Source organism: Gracilinanus agilis, chromosome 5 (genome assembly GCF_016433145.1).
Source record: "Gracilinanus agilis isolate LMUSP501 chromosome 5, AgileGrace, whole genome shotgun sequence".
In the NCBI taxonomy this organism is placed as follows: domain Eukaryota; kingdom Metazoa; phylum Chordata; class Mammalia; order Didelphimorphia; family Didelphidae; genus Gracilinanus; species Gracilinanus agilis.
The window spans coordinates 213,093,100-213,117,095 of record NC_058134.1 but is presented as its reverse complement, the minus strand read 5'-3'; the positions used below and the strand labels follow the sequence as shown (position 1 = coordinate 213,117,095).

At 33.7% G+C, this 23,996-nt stretch overlaps 1 protein-coding gene and 1 non-coding gene across 2 annotated transcripts in view; one reads left to right on the top strand and one right to left on the bottom strand.

Annotated features, from left to right (window-relative positions):
* SLC2A13 (solute carrier family 2 member 13) overlaps nucleotides 1-23,996 on the top strand; it is a 134,599-nt gene that overhangs the window by 44,583 nt on the left and 66,020 nt on the right. Inside the window, exons 3-5 of the mRNA XM_044679105.1 lie at nucleotides 3,378-3,586; nucleotides 13,986-14,094; nucleotides 16,026-16,141. Of these exons, the coding sequence (XP_044535040.1) occupies nucleotides 3,378-3,586; nucleotides 13,986-14,094; nucleotides 16,026-16,141 (434 nt within the window). The remainder of the gene's footprint in view (nucleotides 1-3,377; nucleotides 3,587-13,985; nucleotides 14,095-16,025; nucleotides 16,142-23,996) is intronic.
* LOC123250856 lies at nucleotides 914-1,020 on the bottom strand. The gene has a single exon (XR_006506472.1). It is a non-coding gene; the product is annotated as a U6 spliceosomal RNA (small nuclear RNA).

The window sequence follows — 23,996 nt, the reverse complement described above, 5'->3', positions numbered from 1 at the left end:
CTCATGAGCTTTATTTATATCTGTCTTTGCATAGAGTGTTTTGTAATTGTGTTCATAGGATACCTGTCTATGTCCTTCCTGGCAGGTAGGCTCTCTAATATTTTATACTATCTATGGCTACTTGCTCTTCCTGCTGAGTTTTGTTGGTAATATTTAGAAATGTTAATGATTTGTGTGGGTTGATTTTATAATCTGTAATTTTGCTGAAGTTAATTCTTTTGATTATTTTTTTTTTTGGCTGACTGGGTCAATCTAAGTAAACCATCATATCATCTACAAAAAAAGTAATTATTTTGTTTCTTCTTCACCTATTCTTATTCTTTCCATTTCTTTTTCTTGTCTTTTTGCTGTAATTACACTTTCTAGTAAATATTAAATAGTAACAATGATAATGAGCATAAATGAGCTTTATTCCTGATCTTACTGAAAAAGCCCATTTATCCCAAATACAGATAGTGCTGTTTTTTTTTTTATTTTACATAGATACTCATTATCATATTGAGAGATTGGAGGCAGGTAGGTGGCTCAGTGGGTACAGATTCAGGCATGGAAATAGGAAGTCCTGGGTTAAAACCTGGTCCTAGACACCTGCTAGCTGTGTGGCCCTGGGGAAAGTCACTTACCTCCAATTGCTTAACCCTTACTGCTCTTTTGCCTTGGAATCAAAAAAACCAATATGCAGTATTGATTCTGAGTTTGAATAGTTTTAAAAAAGAAAGACCAAAAATATTGGTTTATTCCTATGCTTTCTAGTATGTTTTGTTTTGTTTTTTTGTCTATTTCCCCAGCCATGGCAGCGAAAACAAATGATTAGTAACTGCTTAAGAATTCCAAGCTTTCCAGTTTAAATAGTATTACTATTTTATATGCAGTGTCGAGGGGAAGATGAAGAAAGAATTATAATGTAGGAAACCAAAATATGGAATGCTTCACGAATTTGCATGTCATCCTTACGCAGGGGCCATGATAATCTTCTCTGTATCATTCCAATTTTAGTATATATGCTGCCGAAGCAAGCACTCATGTGTTGTTTTTTTTTTTTTTAACAGCAATGGATTTTGCATCTTTAAATATTTTTCTGCATCAATCAACTTAATTATATGATTTTTTGTTTTGTCATTAATATAGTTAATTATATTTTATAATTTTACTCATGTTGAACCAGCCTTTCATTCTTGGTATCATTTTGACTTAGTTATAAGAAAAGAATTTTGTGATATGTTAGTTTTATTTAAAATTTTATGTCAATATTTACTATGGATGTTGATCTGTAGTTTTCTCTCTCCTAATTTTTGTTAGTTTAGGTATTTAGTCTAAATTTGTATCATAGAAGTATTATAGAAGTAATTTGGTAAAGCCAAACAACAAACAACAGTTTACAAAATATTGAGATGAATTGTTCTTTAAATATTTCATAGAATATTGTTTATGGAGTTTTTCTTTGGGAATTGATTTATGACTTGTTCAATTTCTTTTTCTGTGACTGGGTTTTTTATATCCTTTATTTCTTTTCTATTAATATAGACAGCTTATATTTTGTCAACATTCATCCATTTGATTTATAGTCATTTTATTGGCACATAATTGGGCAAAATAGTATTTGATAATTTGAAATTTTTGACTAGTTGTAAATTTATTTATTTTATTTTGAAATTGGTAATTTTATTTCACTTTTCCCCCCTTTAAATCAAGTTAGATAATAGCCAATCCATTTTATTGTTTTTTCCTTCAAAAACATTTCTTGAGAATTCTTCATTTTTTGAAAATTCACCCTTTTCATTTTTGAAACTAGTGATTTAATTTCCCTTTTTCTTCTCTTAAGGGGTATCAAGGTGACATAGTAGAGTGATAGGCTTGGAGTAAGGAAGACTTGAGTTAAAATTGGTCTCAGACACTTATTAATTGTATAACCTTGAAAAAGTCACTTAAATTCTTTTTGCTTCAGGGTCCTCATCTTTAAAATAGAGATATTAATAGCATGTTTATTTCAGAGTTTTTGTGAGGATAAGATGAGATAATATTTATAAAGTTCTTAGTATAGTGTCTGACACATAGTAGTATAAATGTTAGCTGTTCCTATTAGCTATTATTTTAAAAATCAAATTAGGTAATGATTTTGCTATTTTTTTCATTCATAGTTTTTAAATTAATTTACTGGATTTTTTCTTTTAATCTTTTAGTCTTTACTTGATTTTAAAGATTTCTATTTTTGTGTTCAATTGGATCTTTATAAATCTTTTGTTTTCTCATCTTTTTTAGCTTGCATTCCAAATCAACTGGTATAGTCTTTCTCTTTTTTATGTTTGAGTTCTCCTTTTCTGCCATTGTAGATGAGGCTTTTATACATAAATGCTTTGTCAGTTTTTGTAAATGACACACACATATATGTACATATGTTATATATACGTATATTTGTCTTGGTGCATAACTATGGATAGGTCCTTATTCAGTTTGCATGATTCAGGAAATGGAGTGATCCTGGCTAGGCCCCATCACCAGTGTCAGTTGAGACCTATTTCTTTCCTTGTTGACCCTGGCTGGAATAAATGGCTCACTGTGATTTTTTTTTCCCCCAAAGATTTTCTGATTTGAATTTGAACTGGTATTTTTTTCTAGATCTTTGAATAGCAGTTGTAGAGGAGAGCTAGGATCTCTTTCTCTACTATCTTGACTGGTCACGTCTTTTTCAAGATGATATAATAGCATTAAATATTATTGATGTCAGCCCTATATTGCTATACTTTGAACTTTCTGTGACTTTATCTGTCTTGGTATAGGTTACACCAATGTGTTTTTTAATTGTGAGCCTTTCTGAAATGAGGCTGGCATTCAACTGGTAGACAGAGTGTATCTCTGTATTTGATGTTTTGTTTTGTTTTTTGAACACCTGCCAGTGACTGTGTCATATAAGCACAGCACTGAAGAACCCGTTTATAGCCCTAATCCAGGACAGAATATTGGAGTAGATCCACAGTACAAAGAGGTTCTCTTTTGTTGTTGATTGGTCATTTCAGTTTTGTCTGACTCTCCATGAACCAGTGTTGGGGTTTTCTTGGCAAAGATGCTGGAGTGGTTTGCCATTTCCTTCTCCAGATAATTTTATAGATGAAAATTTTGAGGCAAACAAGGTTAAGAATTGCTCAGGGTCACATACCTAGAAAGTTTCTGAGGCTGGATTTGAACTCACCAAGATGAGTTTTCCTTATTACAAGCCTAATGCTTTATCCACTACACCACCTCAATGCCTAGAGAGAGCTTCAGGTCTACATAAAATACAGAAAAGAAATCTGACTTTTAGACTTTGTGACCAACATGATTCTTTTATGCTTTATTGCTATTAACATTAGATGTCATAGTGCTCCTTTTGTTTTTTGTAGGTATATGTTGGGCCTTTCAGCCATCCCAGCAACAATACAGTTCCTTGGGTTTCTCTTTCTACCAGAAAGCCCAAGATGGCTCATTCAGAAAGGACAGACTCAGAAGGCTCGGAGAATTTTGTCACAGATACGAGGCAACCAGATAATTGATGAAGAATATGATACTATCAAAAATAGTATTGAAGAGGAGGAAAAAGAAGTTGGTTCAGGTATGCTGGTTTTATAGTTTTTTTAATATAATATAGTTTTTTTAATATAAAGAATATAGTGATTTCTTAAGTCGCCTTCTTTTAATAATGTGATATGTCTAAAGTATATGGTATATTGCCTTTCACAAGATAATTCTAAGTTAATAGAATTTAGTGCTACTGTCAAAAGAGAATTTGATGAGGGCAGCTGGGTAGCTCAGTGGATTGAGAACCAGGCCTAGAGATGGGAGGTCCTGGGTTCAAATTTGACCTCAAACACTTTCCAGCTGTGTGACTCTGGGCAAGTCACTTGACCCCCATTGCCTAGCCCTTACCATTCTTCTGCCTTGGAGCCAATACACAGTATTGACTCCAAGATGGAAGGCAAGGGTTTAAAAAAAAAACTAAAAAAAAAAAAGAGAGAGACCTTGATGATATTCAGTCATTTTTCAGGCATTGCTGACTTTTCATGTCTCCTTTTTCATGTTTTTTTTTAAACCCTTACCTTCCATCTTGGAATCAATACTATGTTTTTGGTGCCAAGGCAGAAGTGTGGTAAGGGCTAGGCAATTGGGGTTAAGTGACCTGCCTAGGGTCACACAGCTAAGAAGTGTCTGAGACTAGATTTGAACCCAGGACCTCCCATCTCTGCACCTGACTCAATCCACTGAGCCACCTAGCTGCCCCACCTTTTTAGTTTTCTTAAAGATACTAGAGTGGTTTGCCATTTCTTTTTCTAGCTCATTTTACAAAGGAGGAAACTGAGGCAAATAGAGTTAAGTGATTTGTCCAAGGTCACACAGCTAGTGTCTTAGACTAGATTTGAACTCAAGAGATGATTCTTCCTGACTCCAAGCCCAGTGCTCTATCCTCTCTATCTACTGAGCCACCTAGTTGCCTAAAAGAGATCTGTGAGGTCATCTACTCTAACTCTCTCAATTTCTTGATAAGGAAAGTGAGACCCAGTTCACACATCTTAGTCCTCAGACTCCAAATCCAGCCTCTTTTCCACTAAATGTATAATAATATATCAATATTCATATTTAAAGCACAAATATATTACATAATACACATAGATAAGCCAAAATAGATTATTGATTCAAATAATAACTCATTTATCACCTTGTTTGTGAAGAGTTGTATAGATATACTAAATGTTATCTAGAATGTCATACTATTTCCTGTCAATCTTGTAGTTAAATGGCTATTTCATACTTAAATTAATTCCCATAGTAACATTTATATCCTATAGGAATTACTTTGTGCTTTAGGTATTATTTCATCTTTCAGTTTTATTTTAAAATTTAATTACAAAGAAAAACATGTAAAAGAAAAGCTTTTAGGTAGATAATCTCTTCAGCTTTAGCAGATTTAAAGAAAGATAATTCTGCTTTGGTTATTTGTTACCCTCATGAAAGATAAGAAATCTGAAAAGTTGTCTCTTACCTGTACCTGAATTTTGAAAGATACATTATAGTACTAAAGATGGAGAATTTAAAATAGTGCAAAACATAAAACATGTAACCAATTAAAACATTTCTCTGATTGTTCTTTTCCTCCACTTTCTCCTTTAACCTGTAGCTTACTGGAGAACTTAAAACAGAGGGCAAAACACAAGTTACTTGTTCAGTTTCAGTGCTGATTTAGCCACTTCTCACATTGCTTGAAAAGTAACTTGAGAATTCTTACTCAGGCAAGAAGCTAATTCAAATTAAGAGCCACAGATTGACATTTCCTGATAAGAGCAGTGTGCCAAAGAAAGGAAAGCTATTAAAAGGACATTGAAGCATATCATGCCTGGGCCTGGGATAATATAGTAAAGAAAAACCCTGACAGATCAATAGGATCTAAGATGAATGAACAAATGAGGATAAGGGGAGGAAGGTGATGATGATGAATAAAACGAGTAACCTGATATGAAGACTCTCAGGGGCCAAGGTGAGCTGAAAGTTATTGTTTTGCTAAGAATATGACTTCAGGTGTGGTTCGATGTTAAGTTCAGTATAAAAACTTTATAGACTAGTATGTAGGCAATGTAATGCTTGATTAGTAGAACCTGTATTTTTACATTGAAATAGGAGGCTTTAAGGTTTTGCCTTAAAGACAAAAGACAACTGAAACTATTGACTAGAATATTAACCACCACAAATCGTAGGTACTGTTTTTTTAAAAAAAACATTATAGCTTTTAATTACCAAAAAAGGATTTCCCCTTTATTGGGGAACTTTACCACTCCAAGAGGTATTTTGCTTGTTTCTCTAGTTAGTTAAATCTAGTTAAGTCAAGAAACATTTATTAACTGTTAACTATATTAACATTATATAACTGTGCACCTGGCACTGAGCTAAGGACTAGTAATACGAATACAGAGAGAGGGAAAAAAAGTCCCTCCTTCAGAGCTTACATTCTAATGGAGAAAGACAATACATAAAAGGAAGATGAAAAATAGGGATGGAAGAGGGGTCCAATAGAATGAATAGAAAATCTGGGAGAGTTAGGAGAATATACAGGAGAAAAATGAAGGCATGGCAGACCTGGATGACCTCCTTAAAATGGACATTCTAGGAGGAAGTAATTAATGATAGAGGGAAGTCACCTGGTACTTTTAACGTGTAGAAATCCAGGGGTGGAGTGAACTTCCAGGATAAAAAGGTTTCTCCTGCATGGTAGAGAAAGTCTGGGATAATCAAAGGTTGCTTTCTTCTATAATAGTGTTGATACAGGGGATGTAAAGAGGACTGGCGATCTGGGAGGCATTGCTATTCCCAGGACTCTAACCACAAGTATTAGGTTATCTCTACCTGAGTCCCAAGAAATGTTGTAGACAAAGATGTTTTGACACATTTGTTACATTCCATCTCCTTTTCAGGCTCAGACACTATCTGTGTAATCTTCACTTTCTTCATCTGTAAAATGAAATAATAAGTAACACTTACATTTCAGGGTTGTTGTGAGGATCAAATGGGATAATAATTTTATAGTATTTTTGTTATTGTTATGTCCATCTGGCTCCTTTAAATGCAGCCTGCAGGAGACATGAATAAATATGCTCTGAAGTCTGGCCAACTGTAGAGTAGAAGAGGAGGATCTGGGCCAGTGCCTGCTAGCTGAAGGGGAGGGACAGATAGATCCCAAAAGGGTTTTGAGGCTTGATACTCTTTTCTATTCTCCATGATTATTGCTGGTACACATATGATTCAGAATCAAAGTTACTTTTGCTGATCATTCTGAAGGAGAAGAGTAGCACATAGCTTTTACGTGCCTGGCCCCTATCCACCAATGTTTTTTGTTTTTTTTTTAAGAAAAATATTTTATTTCTAAAAGTTATATGTAAATAGACATTTTTATGTTTGGTTTAGAATTTTTTATTTCCTAATTCTCTCTCTCCCCCCCCCAATATTGAAAAAGGAAGCAGTTTGATATAGATTATAAATGTATAATAATGCAAAACAGTTCCATATTAGGTAAAGGATAATACAGACCAACACTCCCCCCAAGAAAAATAAAGTTTAAAAAGTATGCTTCAATCTGCATTCAGACTCCATCAGTTCTTTCTCTGCAGGTGGATAGCATTTTTCAACATATGTCCTTCGGAATTGTCTTGGATCATTATATTACTGAGAATAGCTAAGTCATTCAGAATTGATCATCTTTACAATATTGCTGTTACTGTGTGCATTGTTCTCCTGGTTCTGCTCACTTCATGTTGCATCAGTTCATGTAAGTTTCTTCAGGTTTTCTGAAACCATCCTCCTCTTTATTTTTTAAAACATAGTATTCCATCACAATCATATACCACAATTTATTCAGCCATTCTGCAATTGATGAGGATATCCTCAAATTCCAATTCTTTGCCACCAGAAAAGGAGCTGCTATAAATATTTTTGTACATTTAAGTCCTTTTCCTTTTTTGAATAAAATCTCTTTGCAATATAGATCTACTAGCAGTATTGCTAAATTAAAGGGGTATACAGTTTTATAGCCTTTTGGGTATAGTTCCAAACTGCTGTCTAGCAGTTTGGATTAGTTCACAACTAAATTAGGGTTTCAATTTTCCCTCATACCTTCCAACATTTGTCATTTTCTTTTTCTGTCCTATTAGCAAATTTCATAGGTATGGAGTGGTATTTCAGAGTTGTTTTAATTTGCTTTTCTCTAATAGTGACTTAGAGCATATCTTTTGACCATTTGTCAATTGGGAAATGACTTACATTCTTATAATATGACTTCCTTCTTTATATATTTGAGAGATGAGACCATTATCAGAGAAACTTGCTGTAATTTTTCCACAGTTATGGTTACTAACTGAATTTTCCTTCATCCTGTTTTTTGTGTTGTGCTTCTCTCTACTGCCTCCTCTAATCTTCTCTCCCTTCTATCAGCATCCCTTTCTTATCCTCTTCCTCTCCTTCTTTCCTAAAGAGTAAGATAGATTTATACCCATCTAAATGTGTGTTATTCCCACTTTGAGCCAATTCTGATGAGAGTAAGGATCAAGCACTCTCCCTTCCTCTAATCCGCCATCTTTCCCTTAACTGTAAAAAATGTTTCATGCCTCTTTTATGTGATCTAATTTATCCCTTTCTACCTCTGCCCTTCCTCTTTCTCCCAGTACATTCCTCCTTCTCATCCCTTATATCCCTTCATATTCAGCTCACATCTGTGACCTCTGTCTGTGTATTCTAATTCTGCCTTCCCTAATAATGATAAAGTTCTTAGAAGTATAAGTACCATCTTACCATGTAGAGATGTAAACAGTATAAACTTATTGAATCCCTTATGATTTCTCTTTCTAGTTTCCTTTTTTAAAAATATTTCTTTTGAGTCTTGTATTTGAAAGCTAGATTTTCCATTCATTCCTTGTCTTTTCATCCAGAAATGCTTGAAAAACTTCTTTTATTGAAAATCTATTTTTTTCTGTTGAAAGGATCATATTCAGTTTTGCTGAGTGAATGATTTTTGGTTGTAATCCAGGCTCCTTTGTCCTCCAGAATATTATATTTTGGGCCCTTTAATCCTTTAACATAGAAGATGCTAAATCTTGTGTTATCCTTACTGATGCTCAATGATATTAGAATTTTTTTGACTGCTGGCAATATATTTTTCTTGATCTGGGAGCTCTCTAATTTGACTATAATATTTCTAAAGTTTTCACTTGGGGATCTCTTGTAGAAAATGAACAGTGGATTCTTTCCATTTCTATTTTACCTTCTGGTTCTAGAATATCGGGGCAGTTTTCCTTGATAATTTCTTAAAAGATTATATTTAGGCTTTTGTTTTGATCATAGCTTTCAGATAGTCAAATAATTATTAAATTATCTCTACTTGGTATATTTTCTTCAGTAAGCTTTTTCTCTTTTTCCATTTGGACAATTATACATTTTTCTGTAGATAAAATTTTTAATAATAAATTTTCTGACATTTTATGATCCATGTTCTTTCCCTCCCTCATTCTCTTCCCCCCTTCCTAAGACAACAGGTACTATGATGTAGGCTATATTTGTGCTATCATGAAATACATATTTCCATGTTCATCACATTGTGAAAGAAGACATATGCCACTTCTTTAAGAAAAAAATTCATGAAGGAAATAAAGTGAAAAATGGTACTCTTCAATCTGCATTCAGACTTCATCAGCTTTTTTATGTTGGTGGGTAGCCTTTTTCATTATGAGTCTCTTGTAGTTGTTTTGAACTCTTACATTACTGAGAATAGCTAAGTGATGTATAGTAGATCATTGTACATTATTGCTATTACTGTGTACAGTATTCTTCTGGTTCTCCTCACTTCATATAAATCTGTCCAAATTTTTTTTATTGCTCTATGTGTTATTTCTTGTGGCATAGTAGTCTTTCATTGTGACCATATACACAACTCTATGTTTTGAGGAATTCTTTTCTTTAGTGAATTTTTATACATCCTTTTCCATGTAGCTAATTCTGCTTTTTAAGAAGCTCTTTTTTTCAGTGGTTAATTGTGCCTCTTACAATTTCGCCTATTCTGTTTTTTAATGTATAATTTTCTTTCTTGTATTTTTGGAAACTCCTTTACTAAGTTATTGATTTTTTTCATGATTTTATTGCATCACTTTCATTTCACTTTCCAATTTTCCCTCTATCTCACTCAATTTTAAAAATTGTTTTTTTGAGTTCTTCCAGCATTTCTTTTTGACATTTCTTTAAGACATATATACATTTTTCTTTGAGACTTTAGATGTGGCAGTTTTGACTTCGTTGCTTTCTTCTGAATTTTTGTTTTGATGTTCCTGTCACCATAATAACATTCTGTGGTACACAATTTTTTTTGTTGTTTGCATATGTTTATAGTTTATTTCTTGACTTTTAACTTTAAAAAACTGTGAAAGTTTGACTGTGTCCTCTGAGGTGGAAGGGCATTATGCCACATTTCAGGTTTTTTGTATAGCTGCTTTCAGACTAGTTCTGGAGATGTATAAATTTTCAGTTCTTTGAGGGTAATATGATCTAAGGAGAGATGTATGCTCAGATCTGTGAGACCATGGAAGGGTGACAAGGGTGCTTACTCCCCTTCAGCTGAATACTCTAGTCAGCTAGTGTTGTTCCTCACCCTGACTGAGACCTAAGACAGCAATAGATCTATAAGTGGACAATGCGAAAGAGTCCTAAACCCAGTGCCAGCAGAGGGACATCTTTAACTTCCTTCTGACCTCGTTACTATCTGTGATGAGAGATGAGAGCTCCAGAAATGTCTACTGGAGATTCAGTAGCTCAGCAAAGCCTACTACTGGCTTGTGAAGGTGGGGCCTGCCTTGGCATAGCTTGTTCTGGACTGTAGTCCACTTTCACTTAAGTGAGACAGACTGTTCCTGTAGACCTTCTAAGTTGCCTTGGGAATTAAAATTGTTTCACCCTTATCTTTTTAGGAAGTATGCCACCCTGAAATTCATTTTGAGGTGTTACTTTAAAGTTGTTTGGAGGGCAATTTGAGAGAACTCAGGCAAACCTTTCCCTTTTCTCTGCCATATTGGATTCCCCTCTTTTGAATATATTAGGTATGTAAATTACAAAAAGTAATATGAGTAATAAAGGAATTTCTAGGAGAAGCAAAACTTCTAGGAACAGGAAAGCAATAATACCACTTATTTGTCAGATTCTGTTAAGATTATTGTGTTCATCATATGGTTTAAGAAGGATATGAATAAGTTGGAGGATATCCAGAGGAGGGCAACCAGAATGGTGAAATTCCCTTGAGTTCCTGAGAAATGAAGATCATTTGAAGGAACTGAGCATTTTTAGCCTTGAGAAAATAAAACTCCAGCATAGTAGTGGGTATGGAGCACATAATGGGGATGGCGAATGAAAGGAATAAGCACTTTTATAGTGCCTACAACATGCCAGACACTGATAAATGTTTAACAAATGTTATTTTATTTAATTCTCACAACAGCCCTGTGAGATAAGTGATATTATTATCTTCATTTAGTTAAGAAGTTGAGGCAAGCACAGTTAGGTTACTTACTTAGAGTCATGCAGATTATAATTATTTAAGACTGGGTTTGAGTTTAGGTATTCTTGTCACCAGATTTAGTACTCTTTATTTGTGGGGCTATTGTATAGAGGAGAGGTTATATAGTTCTTTTTTGGCTACAGATGAAAAGAACCAGAAATAATGAGTGAAAGTTAAAAAGCAATAAATTTAGGGTGCAAGAAAAAAATTTCTAACAATTAGAAGCTGTCCAAAAGGAGGTGGTGTGTTCTCCCTACCTAGAAAAACTCAAGAAAAGGCTAGATGATCACTTAATTTTCTGTTACAATTAGTATTCCTTTGTGGCGTGGTTGGAGTAGGTTGCCACTAATTTGTCTTTCACCTATCAAATTCTGTGATTTTTGGGTGAAATTTTTCTCTCCAAAGTGACCAATAATTTCTTAATTGCCAAATTTATTATCCTTTTCTCAGAACTCATCCTTTTTTTTTTTAATCTCTCTGCAGCATTTCTGTTAACCATCTTCTTTTCCTGGATCTCTGTCCTGTGTGGGTTTTCATGACTTCCTTGTTTCTTTTCCTATCTGAGCACTGTGTAATCTCTTTTGCTGATCATTAATGTCCTGTCTAGAGGAAGGTATTAATGTCTTTTAAGAAAAAAAACTAGGCTAACTTGCATGAAGGGAAAAGATAGTATATGGCTCTTATCACCCCAGACCCCCTAGGCAGTAAAGTGCTTAAGGTCTCCTAAAAAACTTTCCACCATTTCAGTGTACTTTCTATATACATATATGTATGTATGTGAAAACATATCAACACACATATATATATCAATATCATCTTTGAACCAGGTATAAATTATGAATTCATTAATTTTTCTATTTACATTTCAGTTTTGGAACTATATATTTGTATTTGTTTTTAATTTCTAGATTGTGCCTTAATTATATCTCTATAAATAAATAAAAATATCATTTGGATTTCAAAAATATTTCTTGAATAATACACTTTGTAATTTTTAACAGGAAGTCCAATTTTTCCATAATAAAGGTATAAATATTTACTCAACCTAGCAAATAATAGCTTTTAGAATTGAATTGTATGAAGGAAGATAATTCGCGAATTTATTAGTTTTTCTACCCATAAAGACATGAATTATACACAGAAATTGTAACCATTAGGTACCTTTCCATCAGGTTGGGGAAGGAGGAGAGGGAGGCTATAGGGAAACCCTGCAATTAGGTTAGATAAACAATCACCTAAAGCACAACACATAGAGAGAACAACATGGGATAGTATTCAGTATTGCTTTAAGAAAAATAATAAACATATACTATTTTTTAGTATCAGAAAATTTCACTTCCATGGAACATTCATTTATTTTTATTTTATGTTGTTACAAGTATTCTAGTGAAGACTTATAGTCTCTATTGGATACATAAAAGTTATAGGGAACAAAAAGGCTTGTTTTGGTTCTACCTCCATAGGTTTATGGGTGGAAGAAACCTTAGATGACATCAAATCCATTTCTATCATTTATAGATGACGTAACTGAAACTTTGAGAATTTAAATGACTTGACCAGAACTACACACCCACACTGTATCTGAATCAGAATCTGAACCAAGGTTTTCCTGAATATAGATCTAGCATTTTAGCCACTACAATATGCTTCCTCACATCTTGGTGTAATATAAACCATAAAATAAATATTTTAGGAAACTTTTAGGGGATATAGACACTGCTACACCTCCAACCAGAGCACAACAGATATTAAGAACCCTGGGACCATTTGGGGGAGAGTAAGTTGGTAGTTGGGGTGTGATATTTGGGTTGTGAGGAAATAGCTTCAAGTTTGACTCTTTTGAAGCACAATAGTAGTTTCTTATGGGTGGAAATATAATTAGAAGTTCTCTCCTTCAAAAACCCTCCTGTAAAGAAACAAAGAATCTCCTTAGGATTTTAAAATCACCGCTACCCACCTCCCCTCCTAAATAACCACCACCACTACTTCTACAGGAATCCTTTGTATTTGTGGAACTAATGTGACCTAATGTGAACCTCATACTGTTGTATGTCTTCCAAGATCTATTTATTGAGATTTATATTTGTCCAGACTTACTTCGGAGTTTCTGAAATGAAAACCATAAATCTGTTTCCATAATGATGGGGCTTATGCAAAAGTGAAAAGCAGTGTATCTTTCTTTCTGGAATACTCAATTGGGTGTGTGTGTGTGATGTACATGAGAGTTTTTAGATCCTAGTATTTGTTTTTTTAGAGGAAATAACACATTATTTATTAGCAATTATTATTAATATTGTTTAAAAATAAAAGCACCAAAGCACTTAGTTTCTTAAACTAATATTCTTGAAAATTTCAGTCATTTTAGAGTTTTGTGTTTTTGTATGTCTGTTTATATTTTAGAGCCAAAATTCCTTAAAAAATTTTACTGCATTGCAGTGATTTTTGTATTTTTATAAACTAGCATAGATACTATTTATATAGGAGATTTAATGTTTTACTGGTGACTTTGTATGTAGGAAAGGAAGTTCTACTTCCTACACAAAGAATAGATCTTTAAATATTAAAAAGTGGTAAATGTAAAGTGAATATTTGATAAGTGTATCTCATTGAGAAATTTAATAGATAGAATTTGGATCTTTCAAATTGTCATAACTATGCAATTCTTCAAGATTCCCATGAAATTATTTTCCTGAGATTTCTCATGTTTATTTCAAACTTTATCCCTAAGGATGTTCATGTTCAATTAGATAAAATGGTTTGTAATGCCAACAATTCTGGAGAAATACATTTAAACATTTCGTTTAACTTAGAAATACCTAAGTAAAGTTGTATCATTTAAATTTTATTGAAACATAATGGAAGTTATACTAATATATCCCATTACAATGAGAATGAAAGAATAATAGCACTCTGCATTTGTTTCTTTGTTTTCAAGCTGGACCTGTGATCTACAGAATGCTGACTTATCCTCCAACTCGCCGAGCTTTAATTGTGGGTTGTGGCCTACAAATGTTCCAACAGTTATCAGGCATTAACACCATCATGTATGTATTCATTTCTGGCTTTATAATGAAATCATTGTTAATTTCAAGGGTTTTCAACATTAAAAATTTTTTTATTTTAATAACAAATTTCCACATAAGCTTTCCACAGTTAGATGATCCATATTGTCTCCCTCCCTTCCACTCCAGAGCTGATAAGCAATTCAGTCTAGGTTATACATGTATTATCATGCAAAATGTGTTTCTATATTATTCATTTTTGTAAGTGAATAACTTATAGAACCAAAATCCCCAAACATATAACCAAATAAACAAGTGATAAATCATAGGAACATTTTAAAAAATTTACTCAAAGGATTGTAATTTTCATAGTCTACTATGAAATTGTTATTATATGCTAGTCATATTGACTTATTCATTTAAGTTTTATTATAAGATAAATGTGGTTTAGAACATGGTGTTTATTTTGGCTGAAATAATTATTCATTTTATTCGCCTTTATATATTTTCTGTTATATATTATCCATTATGATTTTAACAGGGTGTCTCAAAAGTCTTCATTCCATTTCAAGCTTTAATAGATGCTAAATATATATAATATTATTATTAAGCTTTAATAAATATAGTTTAGAATTGTAGTAAGACTTTGGAGAAACCCTGTATTCTTGGCCAAAACACCGATTATTACAGAGTAAGGGTTAAAAATGATAGTCCAGAAATTACAGAAAGAGTGGGCATTCAAAGAGGAGTTAGTATGCTTCTATTTTAGTATCTCTGACAAAGAAAGAGCATGAAAGAGGAGGGGAGGGAAGGAGAGGGAGAAGGAGAATAATCCTACCACATGATGACCTTCTGGTACTATCTTTTTAAAAGCATGAAGGCCACAAAATCTGATTCTAATTCTGACTGCCACTTTCACTATCATTATAAAGAACCCTAAGCAAGCCAACTACTCTGTGTCTTTTTTTTTTAATTCAGTTTTATTTCATTTTTAGTTCCAAATTCTTTCCCTCTCACCTCCCCTTGCCTACACATTGGGAAAATAAGAAAAGAAAAACTTACAAATATGAACAGTTAAGCAAAGTGAATCTCTTTGTTAGTCATGACCAAAAGAACAAAATAAGCATAATTCTATGCTCTGAATCCATTACCTGTCTATCTAAATGTAGATAGCATTTTTGTCAAGAATTCTCTGGAATTGTTGTTGGCCATTGTGTTAATAACAGTTCATAAGTGTTTCTAATTTGTTTAACTTTATTGTATAAATTGAACGATGGGACAAATAAATGAAAGTAATGGGAAAAGAAAATAGTTTTAAAAGTAAAATAGATGAACTAGAAAAAGAGGTACAAAAATCCAATGAAGAAAAGAGTTCCAAAAAAGTAGAATAGACCAAATGGAAAAGGAGGATCATGGAAGAAATTCATTCTTTAAAAATTAAAATTGGGCAAATAGAAGCTAATGCCTTCACAAGACACCAAGAAACAATAAAACAAAATCAAAAGAATGGAAAAAATAGAAGAAAGTAAGAAATATTATAAAAACAACTGACCTGCAAAATACATTCAGGATAAACAATGTAAGAATTATTGGACTAGGGGGCAGTTGGGTAGGTCAGTGGAATGAGAGCAAAACCTAGAGATAGGAGGTCCTAGGTTCAAATCTGGCCTCAGACACTTCCTAGCTGTGTGATCCTGGGCAAGTCACTTAATCCCCATTACCAATCTTCTGCCCTGTAACCAATACATAGTATTGATTTTAAGAGGAAAGGTAAGGGTTTAAAAAAAAAAAAAGAATTATTGAACTACCCCAAAGTCATGATTTTGAAAAAAGCCTGGAAATTATATTACAAGAAATTATTCAAGAAAACTGCCATGATATTCTTGAACAAGAGGGTAAAATAGAAATTCAAAGAATGTACAGATCACCTCGTGCAATAAATCCCTAAATGACAACTCCCTGGAATGTTATAGCCAGGTTCAAGAACTCACAGGCCAAGGAGAAGATACTACAAGCTGCTGGGAAGAAACAATATCATGGAGCCTCAGTCAGGTTTACACAGGATATGATTACACTGAAAGACTAGAAGGTTTGGAATATGATATTCTGGAAGGCATGGGAACTGGGTTTACAAAAGGAATTACCTATCCATAAAAACTGACTGAATTCTTTTAGGGGGAAATAGTGTCATTTAATAAAATAGAAGATTTCTAAGCATTCCTGAAGAAAAGACCAGACTTAAACAGATAATTAGATGTCCAAATACAAAATTCAACAGAAGCATAAAAAGGTAAATAAGAAAGAGAAAAAATGTAAGGGCTTCAATAAGGTTGATTTGTTTATATTTCTATAGGGAAAAATGATATTTGTAACTCTTAAAATTTTTTTAAAATTATCATAGTAGTTAAAAGAAATATACATAGACAGAGGGTGTGATGATAAACTGTTTCAGATGATGTGAAAAAATACTAATCTTAAAAAAGAGAATTATACTAAGAGAAATGGGAAGAGAGAAGCAAAATGGAGTAAATTATATCGCATAAAGAGGTGCAAGGGAGGGGAGAATACAGTAGAGGGGAGGATGAGGGTGGTGATGGGTAATACTTAAATCTTACTTTCATTAGAATTGACTCATAGAGGGACGAATAGTCAGATTCATTGGAGTATAGAATGCTATAGAAAAGTAGAAGGGAAATAAGAAAGGGGGTGGTGGGAAAGGGAGTAACATAAGGGAGGGGGAAAAGAGGGTTAATTAAAAGCAAAACACTAATGTGTAGAGAAATAGCAAAAGGAGAAATGGCAGGATTTAAAGAGGAAATCAAGATGGAGAGGAATACACAGATGATAATCACAACTGTGAATGTAAATGGGGTGAACTCTCCCATAAAATGGAAGCAGATAAAGAATGGATTAAAAACCAGAATCCTATCATATGTTGTTTACAAGATACACATTTGAGGCAGGTGGACACACAGAGTAAAAGTAAGGGGCTGGAGCAGAATCTTTTAGGCTTAAACTGAGATTTAAAAAAAAGCAGGAGTAGCAATTATGATCTCAGACAAAGCTAAAGCAAAAATAGATCTAATTAAAAGAAATGAGGAAGGTAATTACATCTTGATAAAAGTTATTATAGACAATGAAGTAATATCAATACTTAACATATATGCACCAAATGGTTTAGCACCCATATTTTTAAAGGAGAAACTAAAGAAACTTAATGAGGAAATAGTAAAACCATAATAGTGGGGGGAACTCAACCTTCCCTTATCAGAACTAGATAAATCTAACCAAAAAATAAATACGAAAGAAGTAAAGGAAGTGAATGAAATTTTAGAAAAGTTAGATTTAATAGATATCTGGAGAAAATGGAATAGGGATAAAAAGGAATATACCGTCTTTTCTGCAGTATATGGTACATATAAAAAATTGACCATGTAGTAGGGCTTAAAAACTTCACAACCAAATACAGAAAAGCAAAAATAATAACTGCAACTTTTTCATATCATAATGAAGGATTTCAGTTATAACAAATCATGAAGTTATTAAATAGATATTCAAAAGCTAACTCTAATAAACAAAGTGTTCATGGACCAGACTTATAATATTTCACATGATTGATTTCTAAATCCTTAAATTGGATAGGACTTAAATTTTGTTGAACTTAAAAATTAAGCCTCTATTATTATCTACAGTCTTGAAGCTAGATACTATTTGTAAAGGTCCTTTGAAATGTCAAAGACCTATCTGAATAAGTTTGGGACAGTGTTCCTGGAAAAAAGGTTTGCAACTAAGCTTCTTTCCTGGACACCCAGCTATACTATTGTGTTGCTATTCAATTCCTTTATCTTGTAATTGGATATTAATGTTATGATAGTACTACTGTTGTTTTACTTGTTTGGTCAACATCCCAAAACCCCCAATCCTAATATGCTACAATAAATCAGTGCAATAGGCTCAGTCTCCCTGCCTCTGATGCCTGTGAGCTGACCTGCTGACGTTATGCTGAAGATCTCTGTGTCTTTTGTGTGTTTGTCTTACCTAGGTCTTTCCTCCCTTAATCTTTTACCCAGTTTCCCAGTTCTTGGTTTCCCTTCTAGGTGTTAAAACCCACACAAGAACTTTTTGGAGAGGCTGCAATTCGTCACATAATGCAATAAAAATTATAATCAATAAGGGTTCATGGAAAGGCAACTTGAAAATTAATTAGAAACTAAATAATTTAATTCTTCAAAATGGGTGGGTCAAAGAACAAATCATAGAAACAATCACTGATTTCATTGACAAGAGAATGACAGTGAGTAGACAACATATCAAAATTTATGGGATACAGTCAAAGCAGTTCTCAGAGGAAATTTTTATATCAATAAAATAGAGAAAAAGCAGATCAATATTCTCTCTGGGGTATATTCCTTGGACTGCTATCACTGGGTAAAAGAGAATTCACAGTTTATTAGCTTTTGAGGCATAAAAAAATTCTAATTTGCTTTATAAAATGGCCATACTAGATATCAAAACCACCAGTACATTGATTTACCTGTTTTCCTATAGCCCCACCAGCATTTGTCATTTTCCATTTTTGTCAACTTAATCAATCTGATGGGTTAAAGGTAGTTATTTAGAGCAGTGATAGGCAAACTATTTCCCATAGGCCAGATCCAGGCCATAGTTTGCCTGGGTGTAGTAATTAGGGAATTGCTTAAGGCAGTAATGGGCAAACTATGGCCTGGATCTGGCCCGCGAGGAATAGTGTGCCCCCATCATCACTGATTTAGAGCATTTGTTTATTGATAGCTTGAATTTCTTCCTCTGAAAACTACTTATATCCTAAATGCCTCTTATTCTTATAAATTTGAACCAGGTTCATCAGTGTCATAGAAATGAGACCTTTGTCAGAGAAACTTGCTGCAATATCCCCCCACTCAATTTTCTGCTTATTTTATAATTTTAGCAATATTGGTTTTGTTTGTACAAAAACTTTTTAAAAACTTTTTTATTTTAAAGACTTAACTTGACTAACAATCACTATTCCTACCCAGAAGCTCTACTTTTTTCCTATTGGTTTCAACTGGTCTAAGCATTAGAAACATAGGCTACTGATAGCTACTCCTGTTGCCACAGCTCAACTATGCTGACTTCTTTAGTATAATTACATTTGGTCCTTGCTTTATTAAAATTTTAGTTCAGCACTAGGCTAGAGTAAAATTCAACTGTCTATACAGTAACAGAACTGATTGGCCTAGGAGAAGAGGAGATTAGAAGGGAGCATAATTTCTTTTTGTTGCACACCTTGACCAAGAACACTGCCTATTATAAAAAATATTCTTTGTTCTGTGACAAAAGAAGATAGATTCTTGAAGCTCTGTTTGAATTTTCTTCAATGATATTAAATAGGTCATATTTTAGCCAATTGGGCAAAAAGCATTTATTAAACACTTTCTGTGTGCCAGGTATTATGCTAAGTACTGGAAATGCAAATACAAGAAAATATATATTTATATAAATGTATATATANTTTGCCAAGAGTGGTATAACTAGATCAAAGGACAAATACTGTTTAGTAATGCGTTTGTGTATAATTCCAAATAATTTTTCAGAATGGTTATACCCATTTAGAGGTCTACCAATATCGACATTTTCCTGCAGTTCCTCCTATTTTATAATTTTCCTTTTTTTTTTGTTATCTTTACTACTCTCATAGGTTTAAGGTAGAATCTCAAAATTGCTTTAATTTGCATTTTCCCAATTTTTTGTGGTTTGGAGCATTTTTTCATATGACTAAAGCTAGCCTGGGTTTCTTTGCTTGAAAACTACTTGCTTGTAACCTTAATCAACTGGGGAATGTCTTTTATAATTTTTATTTTTATCAGTTAAATCAGTTACTTATATATCTTGGAAGAAATACCCTTATCAGAGAAACTTGCTACAAAGATTTTTTCCTACTTAATTATTTCCCTTTTAATTTGTGCATTATTGGATTTGCATACAATATTTTAATCCTATATAATCAAAATTATCCATTTTATCTTCTATGATCCTCTATATATAATTTGGCAGTGAATTATTTTTTCCTATCCACAGATCCAATGGGTAATTTTTCCAAACAACTGAAAGGTTGAGAAAAGTTAGCAGTGCCAAACTGTATGAATACATATACATTTGTTGTAATATATTGTCTTACTATATTGTAATATAAATTATAATATAAAGTATAATCTAAATATATAATCTTAATATATTATAATATAAGTTATAATATAAATTATAATCTAAATAAAGAAGTTTTTGACAATAAGGAATATAGAAAGAGGAAAATTAGAAAGTAAGAGCTTGTCAGTATTGATAGGACAATGTCCAATAGATATTGAATCTGGAGGAATACTCTGTCTATTAGAAAGATGCCAAGATAATCGAGCAAGTTCTATCATAGCATTGTTTAAATATCCTCAGTCTTTTCTGCTACCTTAGCTCTGATTCCAAATCCTCAAGCAATCACTGATTTGGGTGTTTCAAGTATACCATGCCACATCAACACTACTACTATTATTGATATTATTGTACAATCAATAATACACCATTATTATATCAAATATCTCACTGTAAGTATTTAAAAACTGAAATTTCTATATATGAGTTAAATAAACTCTTGTATTAATTGATTACATTGAAATGATAACATTGAAATTCTCAATCTGCAAATCTGATGATTTAATCCTGGACCATGGTAGCTCCCATTAAGGCAATCCTCTTGAGGGGTAAATTATAAAAGAGCTAGTTGGTCTTACATATTACAGTATGTATACGCTATATAATTTTCATAGCTCTACTATTTCAGAAATTTCAGCATAGGGGTTAATGCCTTCCTTTAATCTGATTCCTCTTAACTTTGATTACAGATTGTAATTTGATGACCTTGTCTCTAGATTAATGTTCCTCTTTGGAGGTTCTATAAGCTTCTATCTACTTACTTTGATAGAAATAGTAGATATCATCCCTCTTCCCTACTCCTTCAGGGCAGGGTCAGACTCATGTTGGTGCCCTGTAAGTTTGGGTTTGGTGTTGAAATAATATGATACATTCATAGGTCAGTAACAGATTGCAGCAGTTGGTTGAGTAGAAGTAGTCTCCCTTAGCTTCCATATGGAAATAAGTCAGATCAACAGGGAAGTGTGATTTATATAGTCTTGGGTCATCTCCCAAATCTGAACAGTCTCAACTTCACATAGATTGATTTTTATGATAACTAAGAAGCCAAGTCATTCTGGCCAGATGCCATAAAGAAGCTGTGGCAAGGTCTGAGTGATCTAAACCCTAGCAAGCAAATTCCAGGGTCATATTTGTTGCCTTTAATGGAAGGAAAGTTAGTCTAATCTAGATGTTGAAGATTTGATTTTAAGACCAGCTATCTCTAAGTTCAGATTCTGTTTTGTAATAGAATGAGTCACTAACACATTATTGCATATTTAACAAAAGGAAGTTTACTTTCTCCTAAAAAAGCCAGGATATGTGACAAGAATACAGTAGCATTTAGCTTTGCTAGATGGTGTTCCTCGCTTCCTCCCCCTCCATCTCCATTTGGAAATGAATTTTATTAGCAGATTCTTTCATACTCTGTCTTCTCCTGTCTAGTTTATAGTCTCCCTCAGGAAGATGAAAAGTGCCATTCCATTGTACCAGTCTCCTGCTGCTATTGGTCAAGGGAAAGGGTGCCATTCCACCAATGCTCCAAGCTGGTTCCCTGCCTTGGGGAAAGATTAATAATATTCTTTCTGCTAAAAGTACTTAGTCCCTCATCTGAATTATTTCCATGACTCTGAAATGACTCTGCCTTAAGGCCCAAACCCTAAAGACAATGAAAGTATAGGGGCAGCTAGGTGACACAGTGAATGGGGCATCAGGCCTGGAATTGGAAGGACCTAGTTTCAAATCTGGCCTCAAACACTTCCTAGGTATGTAATCCTGGGCAAGTCACTTAAACCCAATTTCCCTGCCCTTGTTGCTCTTAGAATTGATATTAAGACAAAAAGGGTAAAGGTTTAAATTTTTTTCTAAAAAGCAAGTATATCTAAATATTTCTTTTAACAACTAAAATCTCCCACTAGTCATACCCTATCCAGCATAGTGATTCTGAATCCCCAGCAGCTATCGTTCAAACCCAATTCCTTGTCCCTCACCATCTGATAACATCATTTCCATCCCTCTAAACCTTAATACTCTCCATTCTCCACCCCAAAGAGACCCACTCTGTACTCTCCAGAATGCCTGCTCCATAGGTAACCAACTTGCTTTCATTTTAAATTTTTTCCTTTTCTAATCTTTTTGGTTCTCACTGAAATCTGACTCCTTCTAGATCACACATCTTCCTAGCCTGTCCTTTCCAGTTTCAGACAGTACTTTCATTTCATTCTATCTGACCCATTAGCCAAAGTGGGAGAGCTGGAATACTCCTACTGCTAAACCTAGGTTCTTCCTATTCCAACATTACTCAGTAAACTCTCCTCCTTGGAGGTTCACTTAATCTATATCAGTTAACACTCTGGTAGCTATTGTTTATTTATCTGCATGCATATCTCTTTCCTCAACCCCCAATCCATTGAGTTCAGAAGGTAGCTCATATTTAATTCAGTGCCTGACTTAATTTTTCTCTTCTCAACTAATGTCCTCATACTAGTGGACATCAACATCAACATACATCTTAGTAGTCCCTCAAACTCACTCATTTCTTTCACTTGACTAATATCACATGATCTACTCCTCCAATCCTACCTCAAATACATATAAAGAGAGTGTAATTGGTCATTTCTTGACCTAGACATCATTCACGTATGTACATATCATACATTTTTATGAACTTTGAAATTCCCCTTTTAGATCTACTGGTATTCCACCTCTCCTTTTACCTTTTAACCTCAAACTCTATTCTTTGTCAACACCATGACTTAGTTTACTGCCTGGATCCCTAAATTCTCTCCCAAGTCATCACCCTTGTTTTAGCCACCATCTTTCCTTTCCTCATCTTGTCTCTTTGGGAAACCAGTTCACCTCTACACTGTCCCCATTTCTTGAGTTCCTTGCCATTTTATCATACCAACCATCTTACCCTGCCACACATTAGCATTAGATCAACCCTACTCTTCACATCTTCACTGTGCTTCTGAACAAAAGTGGAGAAAATCATGAAAATGTAATGATTGGACCCACAAAAATTTTTTACATAACCTCAACTGGCCCTTTCCTGCTGCTAGGCATTTCTTTTTCATCTCTCTAATTAACTCACCATGCTACTCATCACAATAGTACTTCTAAATTTTTTCACTCTTAATTAAATCTCTCATGGTTTTCTCTATCTTGCTCTGTATTTTACTGAAAAAATCAAAGCCATTCAACAAAATCTTCTGTTCCCCCTTCTCCTTATCTCATATCACTCAAATGCTTTCTACCACTCTCCCCTCCTTCAACATTGTCTCACATTTTAAAAGGAAGCCTTTCTCCTCATCAAGACTAAATTCTCCCTGCACAAGTTATCCCATTCCATTTTGTCTCCTCCAAGAAATTGCCCCCTCTGTCATCCTCACTTTCTGACTTATCTTCCATCACTGGTTTCTTCCCATCAGCTTAACATCTCCTCCATTCTAAACAAATTCTCTCTTGACACCCATATCTGATATTGCCCCATATCTCTCCTGCCTTTTGTGGTTAAAATCCTTGAGAAGGCCAGCTACAGTAGATGTTTATACTTCTTTTTTCTTTCCCTTCTTAATCTTCAACAGTCTGGCTTTTGACTTCATCATTCAACTGAAACTACACTTTCCAAAGTTAATAACAATCTGTTGATAGCCAAATCTAATGGCCCTTTAGCAATCCTCATTCTTGTTGACTTCTTTGCAACTTTATGCACTGTTGAACACTGTCCTCTCCTGTTCTTCCTCCTCCTCCTCCTCCTCCCT